The sequence below is a fragment of the Oncorhynchus mykiss genome, chromosome 8 (assembly GCF_057628025.1).
Source record: "Oncorhynchus mykiss isolate SJ-2025 chromosome 8, ASM5762802v1, whole genome shotgun sequence".
Taxonomy (NCBI): Eukaryota; Metazoa; Chordata; class Actinopteri; order Salmoniformes; family Salmonidae; genus Oncorhynchus; species Oncorhynchus mykiss.
This window is the reverse complement of record NC_143029.1, coordinates 56,400,064-56,416,927: the sequence shown is the minus strand read 5'-3', so window position 1 is coordinate 56,416,927 and position 16,864 is coordinate 56,400,064. Positions and strand designations below refer to the sequence as shown.

At 41.8% G+C, this 16,864-nt stretch overlaps 1 protein-coding gene across 2 annotated transcripts in view; it reads left to right on the top strand.

Annotated features, from left to right (window-relative positions):
* LOC110530144 (calsyntenin-2) overlaps positions 1-16,864 on the top strand; it is a 287,793-nt gene that overhangs the window by 257,845 nt on the left and 13,084 nt on the right. For both annotated transcript variants that reach the window (XM_021612991.3, XM_021612992.3), the window contains exons 9-10: positions 12,713-12,875; positions 15,067-15,233. In XM_021612991.3, the coding sequence (XP_021468666.3) occupies positions 12,713-12,875; positions 15,067-15,233 (330 nt within the window). The remainder of the gene's footprint in view (positions 1-12,712; positions 12,876-15,066; positions 15,234-16,864) is intronic.

Genomic DNA, 16,864 nt, shown 5'->3' with positions numbered 1-16,864 from the left:
AGACAGATTGGTGCACATTCTCAACCAATCTGATCTAACCATGCGGATATTTGTCAAATCCGCCATGATTGATGTATTGTAACGGGCCCACAATGTGGTTACTAATGACCGAATTGGCTTTTTTCACTGCATAACATTTATAAGTAGTCCCTTTTAGGTTTAGAAAAAGTGACTGCTAAATGCTAAGTCCAGTTCATATAAGCTGGTAGCATAGCTAGCAAAGAGAAATCAGTGGTGGTAGTCGTTTTGAACTGTAATGCAGTTGATTGGCGACGATGACTTGAACATGTACAGTATTGGGGTCGACATCCATACAAGTATTATACTGAGATTTTTACCTCAACCTAGTGTGAAATACACATATAAAACAATAGCCTAAATGTATGCTAATTTTGCTGGGGTGCAAAGAGGAGATCCGGGATATTTTCCATGGCTTTTCCATTGTTTTCGTCAAGTTCCATTGGCCTCTTTACCGCATCTATACAAAGTGTTCCATTAAAAAGGGAACACCGTTTTTGGTCGCTTTCTCATTTTAAAACATGATACAATAACCCCTCGCTCATTCTTCAACATCTCAAATGGCGAGACTGACTAGCTACCACATGGACAGACTCCATTAGTGTGTTTGTGTTGGGAAGCATGCTGCCTATTTAGTCAGGCAATGCCCATATTATTCAGACATATTTTAGAATGTAAAAATGATGTGAATGTTAATGCATAATGCCAATGGGTAGGCCTATTAAAAAATACAAGTGGTAATGCTTACTTTTTGTCTATAAGCTATTACAACAATTAAATATAAAATATAGGTCCTTACGAATTACAATTAATTGCTGGAAAAAGTCCTTGAAAGTACTTGAATTTGACTGTATGAACCCTGTATAGCAGGGCAATCCTGTTCCTGGAGAGCTACCGTCCTGTAGGTTTTCGCTACAACCCTAATCTAGCACACCTGAATCTAATAATTAGCTAGTTGATAAGCTGAATCAAATTAGTCACAACTGGGGTTAGAGTGAAAACCTACAGGAGGGTAGCTCTCCAGGAACAGGGTTGGAGAGCCCTGCTGTATAGGCTACTTACTCAGCCCCCAAAATGAAAGATAAAATCAGCTGCTTTTGAAATTATGCACACATCATTTGCCTGTACAGAATATAAGGGTCATTCCAGAATTGGAGGACATTTTCTGTCTCACCCATGAAATTTCAAATAATCCATGCCCAAGATACTAAAATATGCACTTGTGTAAATACAGTTGTAGAACAAAAGTAGTTCCAAAATGATTTAAAATACCAAATGGCTCTCGATCACCCCGTAAAATGGGGGTGCATACCAACTTTTTTGGTATGATTTTGTTGATATATGTCTCTTGTAAGTGTTAAAACAATTTGTTTAATCATCAATGTATTTTAAATGATATTAATTATGCACTGAAGTTGTGTCCCACAACATGCACTCAGTCCTGTTACCGAAACCTATTTAGCCTGGCAGAGGAAAGGAAAAAACAGTGAGTCACATGACACAGGAAATGACATCATCAAGCCATTTGCTAACACCATGGGTAGACCAAAGGTAAGTCCTCTCTTCTATTTTTCCAATCTTTTCCGCCTTCATTGAGTGTCACTCTAACCAACACAACCCTGTTACTCATTATCAGAATAAGACAAGTTCATTTCAAAGTGTTCTGTTTTTATTTATATAATTAAGTTTGTCCTTGACAGTAACACTACATTCCACAGCTAGCATCTATTCCTGAGAAAAAGCTAACATTAGCATTGATTTACAACCCTGTCACTTGAAACCCTGTTACTATAATTCAAGTAACATGCTGATGAACAGAGGAGAAAGCAGTACTTAGAAAAGGAGTAAGAGAAGTGGAAGAAAGACGTAGAAACAGGGAAGAAGAAAATGCAAAAAGATTGCGGTGTTAGAGCACTCGTGCCCCGTGAAAATAGTGGAGGCTCATAAGAGGAGTAATGCCAGGAAAAATGTACTTGAAGGATTAAACACCCCTCCAGTCAGCCCTGATCCTCCAGTCAGCCCTGATCCTCCAGTCAGCCCAGAATATCCAGTCAGACCAGAATATCCAGTCAGACCAGAATATCCAGTCAGCCCTGATCCTCAAGTCAGCCCTGATCCTCCAGTCAGCCCAGAATATCTAGTCAGCCCAGAATATCCAGTCAGCCCAGAATATCCAGTCAGCCCTGATCCTCCAGTCAGCCCAGATCCTCCAGTCAGACCTGATCCTCCAGTCAGACCTGATCCTCCAGTCAGACCTGATCCTCCAGTCAGACCAGAATATCCAGTCAGCCCAGAATATCCAGTCAGCCCAGAATATCCAGTCAGCCCAGATCCTCCAGTCAGATCTGATTCTCCAGTCAGACCTGATCCTCCAGTCAGACGAGAATATCCAGTCAGGCCTGATCCTCCAGTCAGACCAGAATATCCAGTCAGGCCTGATCCTCCAGTCAGCCCAGAATATCTAGTCAGCCCAGAATATCCAGTCAGCCCAGAATATCCAGTCAGCCCTGATCCTCCAGTCAGCCCAGATCCTCCAGTCAGACCTGATCCTCCAGTCAGACCTGATCCTCCAGTCAGACCTGATCCTCCAGTCAGACCAGAATATCCAGTCAGCCCAGAATATCCAGTCAGCCCAGAATATCCAGTCAGCCCAGATCCTCCAGTCAGATCTGATTCTCCAGTCAGACCTGATCCTCCAGTCAGACGAGAATATCCAGTCAGGCCTGATCCTCCAGTCAGACCAGAATATCCAGTCAGGCCTGATCCTCCAGTCAGACCAGAATATCCAGTCAGCCCTCAACCTGGGACTTGAAGGTCAGAACAGAAGTTAAGGTTATTGAGGAATGCAAGTTAGTGTAAGCACAGGTCACGAGGATATTTTTAAGGAAAGGAACTGTATCTGTACAATGAACAGTGAAATAGGCATCACTTTTACTTGATAGGTATAATATGTAATAATAACAAGGGCAACACTTTATAATAGCCGTCATTAGTAAGTCATTTATATCTATGAATTACTGGGTAACTACCCTCAAATAAGTTGCTCCTGTGAAATCAGTAATAAAAGTATCCATGTGGTTAGAGTTAATGGCTGGCGATGTCTATTTTGCTGCAGGTGAAATGGTTAAGTGACAATATATTTATATGTTTATTTTAGGCAACGTGATCTTGGGAGAAGAAAAAGGAGGTCGTTCAAAGCAAAATGAAACGGGGAGCTGCAGAAACTACAAGATCAGTTGAGGAGAGTTGAACAGCGAGCAGAAAAAAGCGGCTCCAACGATCGAAAAAGGACCACCCACCTCCAAGATCCGACAAGTTGGTTCGGCAAATCTCTGGCACATCCCTAAGGAGAACCCTGTTGTTTCATACAGCAGTAGCTGAGAAATTACGCAACAAGTACACGCATTCAAAAAGAGAGAGAGTGACAGACAAGTCATTGCAGGAATAGTCACCAGCAAAATCCTGATGAAGTACAGGTTGCAGAGGTTGGAAGGTTTTTGGATTTTCAAGGAGGTGGACAAAACTGGCAAATGAAAACGTCTACAGGTACCAGAGGAAGAAGCACGGGGGGGATTGCTGCCACACTAAGATCAACAGTGATTCTTTTTTTACGTGACGATGTCAGCAGGATCACAACTGGGGGAGGGAAAAGCAAACTGTGACAGAATGAAAATGCTGAAAAGATTAGTGGTGGATTCAATGAAGAACCCCCATTTTGAAGTTCCTGGATGAGCATACCAATCTCCGTCTATCATACTCACTGTTCTTCACACTTTGCCCCTACTGGGTTGTGCATCGAACATTGGCAGATCGTGACACATGCATGTGCAAACAACATGAAGATCTAGGCTTTATTGCCAAAAAAAGCTACACCAGATGCACACCGTCTACACAGAGCCTGACACATGCCGTCACGTTTGACACCACAAGCAAGCAATGTACGAATGGGGAATGTGAGCAATGCAGCAATTAATATCTAAACACTCAAAAGCCGCCACAGAGCCACAGATTGCGTCTCCTACCTTCAGTGGGCCACTGTGGACAAAGAGCACAAAAATGATCCTGGAGCAGCCTCAAAGATCACTTTTTTTTTAAATGATTTGAATGCCCAGAAGAGCTGTTGGGAACTTTTTAACATTTTTGCTCCAGAAGTCCAGGCGCCATCTCCATAACATCAGACGGCAATATGCTTTCTCACGGGCCCTGGAGCTGAACCTCCCTGCAAATGAATGTGCAGTCCTTATTGACTTCGCTGAGAGCTACGGCTGCAAGTACAGCGCTCAAGTACAAGCTGTCCATTTTGGTACATCACACCATCAGGCCACTTTGCACACTGGGGTTTACTATGTGGGGGGGGGGGGGGGGGGGGGCGAGACATCTGCCCCTACCTCCTTCTGCACTGTGTCGGCATCCAGATTGAAGGGACCACCTGCCATATGGCAACACCTGGAGCCCATCCTGAGGGAAATCCAAGAGAGATGCCCAGATGTGACAACCATCCATTTTTTTTAGCAATGGTCCCTGTGTAACAGTATATCTGTAGACCGTCCCCTCGCCCATACCCGGGCGCGAACCAGGGACCCTCTGCACACATCAACAACAGTCACCCACGAAGCATCGTTACCCATCGCTCCACAAATGCCGCTTTAAGGTCTCAGAGCAAGTGACGTCACCGATTAAAACGCTATTTAGCGCGCACCACCGCTAACTAGCTAGCTATTTCACAGCCGTTACACTTGCACACAGTACAAGCAGCGTGGTCATTTTGACCTCTTTTGTACTGACATTTTCAAGAAGGGGTTTACAAGAGGAACCTGGAACTACTTTGAAGCCAGTCATGGCAAAGGTGCCCCAGGTAGTGTGGGTGGCACATTGAAGAGGAGGGCCGACAGGCTTGTCAGCCAAGGAGTTGATATCCCAACTGCATTGTCCCTGTACCAAGGTCTGAGTGAGGGACAATCGAAGGTTGAAATTGTTTTACAAGCTGTGGAGGATGCAGTGAAAGAAAAGCCAGCTGACCTTCCAGCCGCACCGTCCACAATGAGGCTCCACCAGGTGGTCACTCTTTCACCTGGGAAAACTCTCTACCGCGACGTCCGCTGCCTGTGTTCTGCAACAAGGAATCTGGAGTGTGATTGTCAAAAAACAAAGGGCTTCAGCTTTAATCCCACAGACGACCACACAGACGACCACACAGACGACCCCACAGACGACCACACAGACGACCCCACAGACGACCACACAGACGACCCCATACACAGCACTCCAGAAGAAGTGCAGTGACACAGTCCAGAGATTGTGGGGAAATGAGAACGTTACCTCACGCCACATGGGCATCGCAAGTGAGGTATGGGATACTCTGGTCAGCCACTAAAATTAAATCTGAACATTATAACATCAGCTTTCTAAAATATTGCATCAGTTCATGACTCTTTTTGATATGCTCATTCATTTTAATGCCAGGTTGTCGGCCTACTGTGATATGACAATTGTTTTTATGTTTGTCCATTGAATATTTGATCAGGTCCAGTTTGGTCTTTTTTTTTATCATTCCTACTCATCCTGTTGATCCTTTTTCGAAAAGATATATAAAATATTATTACACAACATTCCTGTGGTCCTGGGTATTTATTTGTCACATTTATGTCATGATCTACAATCAAATGTAAGGTAATCTGTTCAACCCTGTTCCTTTGCGCTATCTTGTTACTCTAATTTCAACCTTGTTACCGTATAATTTTATAAAAATAATCTTAAATGATTTTCTCAGCTCACGAGAGTTTAACCTATTGTCCTTTCTAATAGTTTGAATGATTATATGCATAACGTATGAGGAAATATTTGAAAATAAATACTGAAATTAGTTTTAAAAAATTAAACGTGTGGCTATTGAAAAGTTGGGCAAGATATATTTCAACAGTTTCTGAAATTAAATGAGTATTCAATGTGAATGTGACTTTCTTTACTTAATGGTAAAGGATTTATTAAACAATATTTTAAAATGTACTTTTTTTCAGGTTCCTGAGTATTCGTAACAGGGTTAGCACATAGCACACAACAAGCATAGCACACAACAAATGAAAGATCACATAAAAAGTACTTTTGATGCCTGAGCCTGACCAAAATTATTTGATGGTTTGTTGCCTGTTTTTCTTAAATGCATAACAGAAAATGATCAAATATAAAAGTGTTTTACTTTATTGCCTAAATTGTCCTCCAATTCTGGAATGACCCAAAAATATTCCAAAACATGCACTCTGTTTGCAATAAGGCACTAAAGTAAAACTGCAAAAAGATTGGCAAAGAAATTAACTTTATGTCCTGAATACAAGGTGTTACAGTGCCTTGCGAAAGTATTCGGCCCCCTTGAACTCTGCGACCTTTTGCCACATTTCAGGCTTCAAACATAAAGATATAAAACTGTATTTTTTTTGTGAAGAATCAACAACAAGTGGGACACAATCATGAAGTGGAACGACATTTATTGGATATTTCAAACTTTTTTAACAAATCAAAAACTGAAAAATTGGGCGTGCAAAATTATTCAGCCCCCTTAAGTTAATACTTTGTAGCGCCACCTTTTGCTGCGATTACAGCTGTAAGTCGCTTGGGGTATGTCTCTATCAGTTTTGCACATCGAGAGACTGACATTTTTTCCCATTCCTCCTTGCAAAACAGCTCGAGCTCAGTGAGGTTGGATGGAGAGCATTTGTGAACAGCAGTTTTCAGTTCTTTCCACAGATTCTCGATTGGATTCAGGTCTGGACTTTGACTTGGCCATTCTAACACCTGGATATGTTTATTTTTGAACCATTCCATTGTAGATTTTGCTTTATGTTTTGGATCATTGTCTTGTTGGAAGACAAATCTCCGTCCCAGTCTCAGGTCTTTTGCAGACTCCATCAGGTTTTCTTCCAGAATGGTCCTGTATTTGGCTCCATCCATCTTCCCATCAATTTTAACCATCTTCCCTGTCCCTGCTGAAGAAAAGCAGGCCCAAACCATGATGCTGCCACCGCCATGTTTTACAGTGGGGATGGTGTGTTCAGCTGTGTTGCTTTTACGCCAAACATAACGTTTTGCATTGTTGCCAAAAAGTTCAATTTTGGTTTCATCTGACCAGAGCACCTTCTTCCACATGTTTGGTGTGTCTCCCAGGTGGCTTGTGGCAAACTTTAAACAACACTTTTTATGGATATCTTTAAGAAATGGCTTTCTTCTTGCCACTCTTCCATAAAGGCCAGTTTTGTGCAATATACGACTGATTGTTGTCCTATGGACAGAGTCTCCCACCTCAGCTGTAGATATCTGCAGTTCATCCAGAGTGATCATGGGCCTCTTGGCTGCATCTCTGATCAGTCTTCTCCTTGTATGAGCTGAAAGTTTAGAGGGACGGCCAGGTCTTGGTAGATTTGCAGTGGTCTGATACTCCTTCCATTTCAATATTATCGCTTGCACAGTGCTCCTTGGGATGTTTAAAGCTTGGGAAATCTTTTTGTATCCAAATCCGGCTTTAAACTTCTTCACAACAGTATCTCGGACCTGCGTGGTGTGTTCCTTGTTCTTCATGATGCTCTCTGCGCTTTTGACGGATCTCTGAGACTATCACAGTGCAGGTGCATTTATACGGAGACTTGATTACACACAGGTGGATTGTATTTATCATCATTAGTCATTTAGCTCAACATTGGATCATTCAGAGATCCTCACTGAACTTCTGGAGAGAGTTTGCTGCACTGAAAGTAAAGGGGCTGAATAATTTTGCACGCCCAATTTTTCAGTTTTTGATTTGTTAAAAAAGTTTGAAATATCCAATAAATGTCGTTCCACTTCATGATTGTGTCCCACTTGTTGTTGATTTTTCACAAAAAAATACAGTTTTATATCTTTATGTTTGAAGCCTGAAATGTGGCAAAAGGTCGCAAAGTTCAAGGGGGCCGAATACTTTCGCAAGGCACTGTATTTCTGTATGTTTCAATAAATGTGCAAACACAAAATATGTTTTTCACTTTGTCTTTGTGGGGTAGATGGAAAATATTTTAAAAATAATGTATTCAGGTTGTAACTCAACAAAATGTGGAATTAGTCAAGGGGAATAAATACTTTTTGAAGGCACTGTACATTATCCATTAAACATAACTGTCTTTTTTTTAAATGATGTGTCTGGTATGGTATAGTAAAATATCCCTGGACTGTCCATATTTGAAATATGTAACTAAATCAAGTCAATCGGTAGGGATTGAGTTATTTGTGCCAGATGGGCATGGGCCGGAATCGAACCCACGCCGACACAATATGGCCTATATGTGCGTGATGAAGGCAGCAGCACTAACTGCTGGACCACCCCAGATCACGATTGCACTCAATTTTGACAGTTGATTTGTAACCTTAGGTTTACAAGAAATCTTAAGATGTCGTCTTTTTCGATAGCATAGTTTATACTGTAGATCAAAACAAATCATGGGCAGCGTTTTTTTGCGTGGTTTTCTACCTCCCTATTGTCCTTTTCATCTTGTCTTTACATCTGATTATTATAGGCAATTAATGTTCATAGGCCACAGTTTAGGTGTTGATGTGTATGGCTGCATTCCAGATAGATCTTTGTACATTTGAATGTTGCAGTAACAGGACCTAGTCCTAGCGTTTGAGCGAGCGAGCGAGAGAGAAAATTATTTTGATAGCAAGTCCTGATCCCAATGACTCGACTGCCCCCACATGGAGAGAAGAAATAACTGCTCATTTTCAGGGAATTTATCTAAATCACGAAGCTCATTAGAATTTCCTGATGCAGCAGAAAAATTCTCTGCGATTAAAGAGTGATCAAGTTAAGGTCCGACATCTTTATGTAGGCATACGAGCCCACCTGTGGCCACGTGGATAGTGTATCATTGTTTAACGACAGCGAGGAACCTCGTACGGTATTACTCAACCTGGTTAAAAAAATACAACAACAAAAAACATTTAAAATGATGCCTCAAGTTTGTGAGCATGAAAGGCTTCCTGAGTGTGCGAGGCATCGGGGAAGGAGTTAGCCCTTCCTGCCTGCGTTGTGCACTGAGGGGAGAGGTTGTTCATGGCTCACTGGTAATCAGTAGCAGCATGAGAGTGCATTACTTGAATGATAAACCCCTCAGAGCACTAGGGAGACATCTACAAACACACTGTTAGACTGTTTGACAGCAATCTCCCTCCATATATATATAGTTCATATAATAGAATGAAGTTACCCCTCAACTTCTGATCTAAGGCAATGTCTGTGTTGTACTTCCTAATGATAATGGGTTGATCCTAGCATTGTGCTTGGGGGTTTCTATCCAGAGCGGTCTGAACTACTAGACATTTCCAATCATATAGTACTGTACTACTGCTATTTGACAGTTATCTCCCTCCACAATAGAGGTCAGACATGTAAGACTCAATCTCTCTTTAACCTCTAATCCAAGGTCAGTTTTGCAATGTACCCCCTGACAGTTATGACTCCCAGTTGGGGAGTTGAATGCTGATCCAAGATCAGCGATATAGGCCAACTTCTCCCTGGAACTGTCTCAGCACTAGATACTCACCAGGGGGGAACAGAACACTATTATAAGAGCTGAGCTGGGTCAATTTCCTTTCGATTGGCTGGCCCTTGACTGACTGCTGGGCTGGATTTGACAGGCTTTGATTCTGCTTCTGGGGAGACTGAACCACCAAAGGTGAGCAAGTGTTTTAGGCTTGATGAAAAAGTTTTGTGACGGTCCCCTGACTCAACGCTCGTAAATCGATGTTCCCTTAATGAGCAACTCATTAAAGTTAAACTTAATTAATTACCCCGAAACAGACAACAAATGATCAAGAGGGGAGCGGGATGAATCTGAATGAAGTTTAATGTGTTTTTCATTACCGAGGGTGGGAGGGAGACTGCCAAACAAGCATTATTGGATTTGGGCTTCATGATAACCGCAAATAAGTAGTTAATTCATGAAATATTGTCCACAGCGATATGAAAGACAGTAAAGTGTGAAACCCAGGTGCATTATTATGATATTGCGATGAATTTGTGGGGCTGACCTAAGGACTCACAAACATCAGTTCCCAAGGCAAGTGCACTAACCACAGTCCCCATAGAAGTGACCAACTTTGAAGTGCTTGCACCATGTCTATGGGCTGGTTTATTACAGTATTATATCTTATTGAATCCAATGATAATCACATTCACACAAGCCCCCCAAAAATTGGGCCAAATCAGTGGGTGATGTTCCCCTTTAAAATGGCTTCCCAGTCTCTGGGTAATTTTCACCCTGTTACAGCTACTTCTAGTAAAACATCCACCCAAATCAATTGTGTTCCTGGATCCTTTCACATCATTATAAGGCTGCGTTGAGACAATGACTTATCAATGACCCAAGCCCAGCTCAGTTAATCTCTACCATTGTGTCACTGAGTTGTCATAATGCTTCAGCAAAAGTACATTACACCAGGGGCGTTAGAAGACACAATGTTAGTAACCTAATGTATGTCCCTCTTACTGCCCAGAATGCCTCTGCTGATCCCACAGCTATTGTATGCAGTAATCATGTGCCTATGGACCAGAGTTATACTGTTAGCACTGAGGCGGTGTGCCCTAGTAGGAAGTCCACTGTGTGCAACTCACCCTGCACTAACATAAATAACATGAGCATGTCTACCCCCACTAAGCTTCCCGGTAAGCAATGAAAACAATCAAGCATCCCAGAAAAGTGCTAAAAACAGCCCACGTTAACATATGTATCTTAAGAAACAAGGTTCATGAAATCAATAATTTGCTAGTAACAGATGACATTCACTTAGATAAACTCACTTAGATAATACCTTTGATAATACAGTGGTAGCAATAAATGGTTATAACATCTACAGAAAATACAGAAATGACAAAGGTGGAGGTGTTGCCGTTTATATTCAGATCTACATTTCTGTTAAGCTTAGAGAGGCTCTCATGTTAAATACATCTGCCTCACCTAAAGCCTATTCTGGTGGGAAGCTGCTATAGACCACCAAGTGCCAACAGTCGGTTTCTGGATAACGTGTGATAACGTGTCTGTTGTTGATGTAAAGAATATTTGTTGGTCCGTGGTGTGTAACGAAGAGCAACCAGACGCTGCACTTGACACATTTATGAAAATGCTTATCTCACTCACTAATAAGCATGCACCCATTAAGAAAATGACTGTAAAACTGTTAAATCCCTGTGGATTGATGAGGAATTTAACATTTGTATGGTTGAGAGGTATGAGGCAAAAGGAATGGCAATTAAGTCTGGCTGCACAACCGATTGGCAAACATACCTCAAATTTAGAATGTGACTAAACTGAATAAAAATAAGAAGAAACTACACTATGAAATAAACATAAATGGCATAAAGAATGATAGTAAAAAGCTTTGGAGCACTTTAGAAAAGTCAGCTCTGTCATTCATTGTGGCAAGATTGTGGCAAGATTAGCAAACTTTCCAGCAACAAACGCTGACACTAGACATCCAAGTATACGGTGCATTCAGAAAGTCTTCAGACCCCTTGACTTTTCCACATTTTGTTACGGTTACAGCCTTATTCTAAAATTGATCAAATCGTTTTTATCCCCTCATCAATCTACACATAACACCCCATTATGACAAAGCAAAAACAGGTTTTTAGACATTTTGGCAAATGACAAGCATTGTAACTTCGAATTCCGTAAAGTGAGTGCGGACGAGTTAAAAACATTTTTTTTTTTTTTTTTAAGTTTTGTCCATCAACAACGACAAGCCACCAGGGTCTGACAACTTGGATGGAAAATTACTGAGGATAATAGCAGACGATATTGCCACTAATAATTGCCGTATCTTCAATTTAAGCCTAGTAGAAAGTGTGTGCCCTCAGGCCTGGAGGGAAGGAAAAGTCATTTCGCTACCTAATAATAGTAAGGGTAGAGCCAGTGTGTCTATGTATGCGGATGACTCGACACTATACACTTTATACTACAGCGACTAAAATCACCGCAACACTTATCAAAGAGCTGCAGTCAGTTTCAGAATGGGTGGCAAGGAATAAGATAGTCCTAAATATTTCAAATCATTCACCTAAACCCTAAACCTCAACTAGATCTTGTAATGAATCATGTGGAACGTGAGCAAGTTGAGGTGACTAAACTGCTTGATGCAACCCTGGATTGTAAAACTGTCATCGTCAAAACATATTGATACAACATTAGCTGTACAGAATACAGGGCTGCTCTGCCTTCAATAACAGCTCTATCAACAAGGCAGGCCCGTCAGGCCCTAGGTTTGACACACACCTGGACTACTGTTCAGTCGGAGTTAGGAAAATTGCAATTGGCTCAGAACAGGGCAGCACGGCGGCTCATGGGGACTGTGAAGAGACACACACACAATACTATATGCACTATATACACACATACACATGGATTTTGTGTTGTAGATGTGGTAGTAGAGTAGTGGCCTGAGGGCACACACTTAATGTGTTGTGAAATCTGTTGTGAATGTATTGTAATGTTTTTTAAAATTGTATAACTGCCTTAACTTTGCTGGACCCCAGGAAGAGTAGCTGTTGCCTTGCCTGCAGCTAATGGGGATCCATAATAAATACAAATACTGTGCTTAATTAACTTCTCAACAAACCAAGAGCTACACAGCTCATTGGTTTAACTCAATGCTAACAGCATGTCCCTATGTCTTACAGATCTGTGACAAGGAGTGGCACTACTATGTGATCAATGTGGAGTTCCCTGCCGTGATTCTCTTCGTAGATGGCGTAACCTACGAACCCTACCTGGTGACCGACGATTGGCCCATCCATCCCTCATCAATTGACACCCAGCTGACAGTGGGTGCCTGCTGGCAAGGTCATTATAGACTCCTGTATAGGGTCCGGTGTCCATACCGACTCTGAGGCTGTCCTAATATGCACAGCGTACCTATAGAATTTCTGTATTTTTTTACTGTAAAATAAGGGGAGGGGAGGAGCAGGGAGGGAGGAGTCACGTCATTTTGCTTTGATTTGGACATGTTTCCTCACAGACCAAGAATAATGTGCTTTTCCGTATCCCAGGAACAACTGTTTATTGGTTTCAATTGACCAGGACTTTAGGTAGTCACGTAGTGTTTTATGTTTCAGAATGCCTTGCCTGTTACCATAGGGATGAGTCAGTTTCCCTTATCCAGTCCAAGACAGTGATTAAACACTCCCCAACTTAAGACTAAGAGAGCTTGCAGCAGGAGCACAGACAGACACAGACAAACACAGAGAGACACAGAGACACGCAGAGAGAGAGAGAGAGAGGCTCAAGCTTGGAGACATCAAACAGGAAAAACAGGCTGTCAATTCCAGCCGCTTGAAAAGAGGGGACTAATGAATCCATTTGAATGAAGAAGCACTACTTAACATCGCTTTTATGATCAAAATAATAATTATATAAATGTGTCAGCTGGGGGACAGATGGATACAGCTGAATCCCATGAGCCACGCTCAAGGTCCCAACGTCAGCGGCATTTCGGTGTCGTCTGAATTTATTTTCATCTGGCTCCTGGTTGCAGTTCTCTTTTTTTTCCCCTCTTTTCCCTCTCTCTTTCCATGAATCTGTGACTGTGTGAGAAAGCCCTGAAGAAGGGATTAAGCCAGCCTGAATGGAGTACAAGTTCTCTGGCTATTACATCCCAATGAAGCTGCTCTAAGCTTCACTAAGCTGCAACTGATAACTTTGCAGACCATTAGTGAACAGGATTGCCTTTCTCTCACCCCCCACCCCCCAACCACCCTGCACGCAATCAACAACGTAATGAAGAGACACAAGGAATGAAAGGCACCAGCCCTGACCTTAGCGCGCCCTAAGCAAAACAAGACGTGTGACTTGTGACGAGAACAGCAGAATATGGTTTGTTTTGTCCATTTTCGTGAGGAAACCGTTTATTGAGATTGCTCTGAATGGTGCTCTTCTTATGGAGAGTAGACAAACAGTTTTTCTGTGCAATGACACTACTGGGGAAGTTTAGGGCAGACCGACTCTGGCTGGCCTCAGGCCTACTGCGATAGGAGCCTCTTCTTAACCATAAACAAAATCCTGAACCTTCTCTAATTTCCTAATACAACTTGTTCAAACAATCCATTTCAACTTAATTGCTATCTTTCTTACTGCAGGTGTAAATATTATGCAGCCAGGTGTGTAAAAATAGCATATGTTAGCACTGAAGCCTAAATGCTGAATGTATTCTTGTTCAAATTCTCCTCTTTGGGGGGGGGGCGAGACCGAAATATGCCCGAAAACACACTCTCTCGCTCTGTGCTTCAGTGCCACAACACTTAATTGATAACATCTGTCTGGGAAAATATAAAATAATAAAAAAAATCAGGCTGGTGCAGGCGGCGGCGAGAACACTTGAGTATGTCAGCAAGAGACACGGCTCGGGGACCGTTAACGACTAGCAAACTGCTAGCACCATCTGCCAGTGAATCAAAGAAGAAAAACACACACTTGCCTAAAAAAAGACGACGCTAGTTCTTTTTATTGAAGGCCTAGTGTCCCTCTGCTCTGAGCCCAAATCTACCTCAGATTGGACATTTTATTTTGTTGTTTTGAAAGTCGTTTTTTTTTTTAAAGAGTGGGGAGAGCAGATGGAAGCTGATAAACAAAACGGGCTATCATTTCCATAGTCACGCTACTGTCTTTATTTCACAGTCCTGTTTCAGTTGGTATTTACTTGATGTTTCGGCCTACTAGGAAGTGATGCAAAAACAAAGGTAACTGTGTTAGCCATTGTTTAAATAGCTTAGTCTTGTTGAAAGGTAAGTTGTATAGGTTCAGCTCTTTTACTAGTGTTATTTCTAGCTTCAACTAAGTAAATAAAGTAAAATACTGTCAAATGAAGAATGACCAAAGCATGTTCCTACTATTATAATAGAGGCATGCTCCATAATGCTTTCATTGCACTGTGCTTTCAGAACAGATTAAGGAGAAGACAATCATTGTCCACCACTTGACTGTACAATATTGCACCTTTGAACTGAACAAAAAAAAAGCTTCCTCTTGTCATCCCTAGGTGGTGAGGTGTCCAACCCGCGGTTCACCCAGTACTTCCGGGGAAGTCTGTCAGGTCTGACCATCCGGCCAGGCAAGATAGAGACCCAGAAGGTAATCTCCTGTCTACAGGCCTGTAAGGAAGGACTGGACATCAACTCACTGGAGAGCCTGGGCAAGGATATCAAGGTGAGTCACTGGAGCAAACACACGCAGATACACTATACAGTACCAGTCAAAAGGTTTGGACACCCCTACACATTCAAGGGTTTTTCTTTATTTTACTATTTTCTACATTGTAGAATAATAGGGAAGATATTAAAACTATGAAATAACACATATGGAATCATGTAGTAACCAAAAAAGGGTTAAACAAATCCAAATATATTTTAGATTTGAGATTCTTCAAAGTAGCCACCGTTTTGCCTTGATGACAGCTTTGCATACTCTTGGCTCTCTTATTAAGGTTCATTTTTATGGTGAAAATGATGATCTTCCCCAAACTTCAAACTTCACGCGCTGCTTATGTATGCCAGTTAGGCTCTACAGCGGTTATAAAGCAGATTCATGTGCTTCATTTTAAAGAAGTTGTTTGGCCACTTTAGATGTGATGCAAAGCTTATCGAAACATATAGGCCTATGGGCTGGGAAGGATACATGGCGTGTGCAACTATGATTTGAAAAATTCGGCCCCAAAAAAATGGTATGCGCTGTGTCTTACCTTAATGCTCAAAACTGGGCGACATTCACAGGTGATAATATATCATTCACAAGTGATAGGCTAATATTGTCACCCATCAGACTATTCTTGATTTAATATTGTCTTTGCATATACTCAATAATATATGTGTGGTATTCGTTTTGATTTAGAAATGTACCATTATCATGCACCTGTCTCGGAACATGGGCATGGGAAGACAATAACAACATGTAATCTATGCACTTAAATAGCGAATGGAGGATGCTTTTCCCCATGGTTCATTTTCATGCCAGCCAGGTAGGCTACACTCCTGTTGAAAGTGAAGCAAAATGTTCATGTTTGGAAAATTGATGAGTAAATATAGTAGGCCTAGCCTATAGAAAGTTGATGGGATCCTCCTGATTTTATTAGAGGCCATCAAAACTGTTTTCTCTGCATTTGCATAGCCAATGTCACAGATTCCTCTGGAACTTTCATTGCGAACACCTGGCCCCTATTCCCACTGGTTGTATTTGTATATATGTGCCCTTTGTTCCCCATGGTGCTGTCGATTATTGTTAGTTGGTGCGTGTGTTTTGGCTTTCGTGCCCTTGTGGATTGCACAGATGATTACAGGTCTCGTCCCGTGTGTTTCATCATTGTGCACGTGTGTTATATATTCAAGGTACTCCTCGCTCTTTTGTTTGGGTTTTAAACCTGTGTTTTTGTTATGTGTTTGTTTGGTCTTCGTCCCCGTGCCTTTACACTAAATTAAAAAAACTATTACGCATTCCTGCATCTGTCTCCCGATCCTTCATGCCAACGTGACAGCCTATAGAAATGTTGCACAACATGAGCTCATGGTGTGACAGAAAAATTATGAATTCACCTTATTTGTTGGATATGAAACAATGATTTACTTAAACAGTAAGATACTTCTGTCCTGCTAATGCTGAGTTTTATGGCGTCCACTCTAGCTTCCTTGTGATAAAACCTACAGCTGGCATTCCAGTGACAGGATGTGGGGTGGTTGTAACTGTATCCCAGTAGAACAATGCCTCATTGTCCCATCTTCCTGGTATCTGGGAAACTAAGTAAAACACCATCCTGTGTAGATAACCAAGGTGGCTTATGGGAAAGT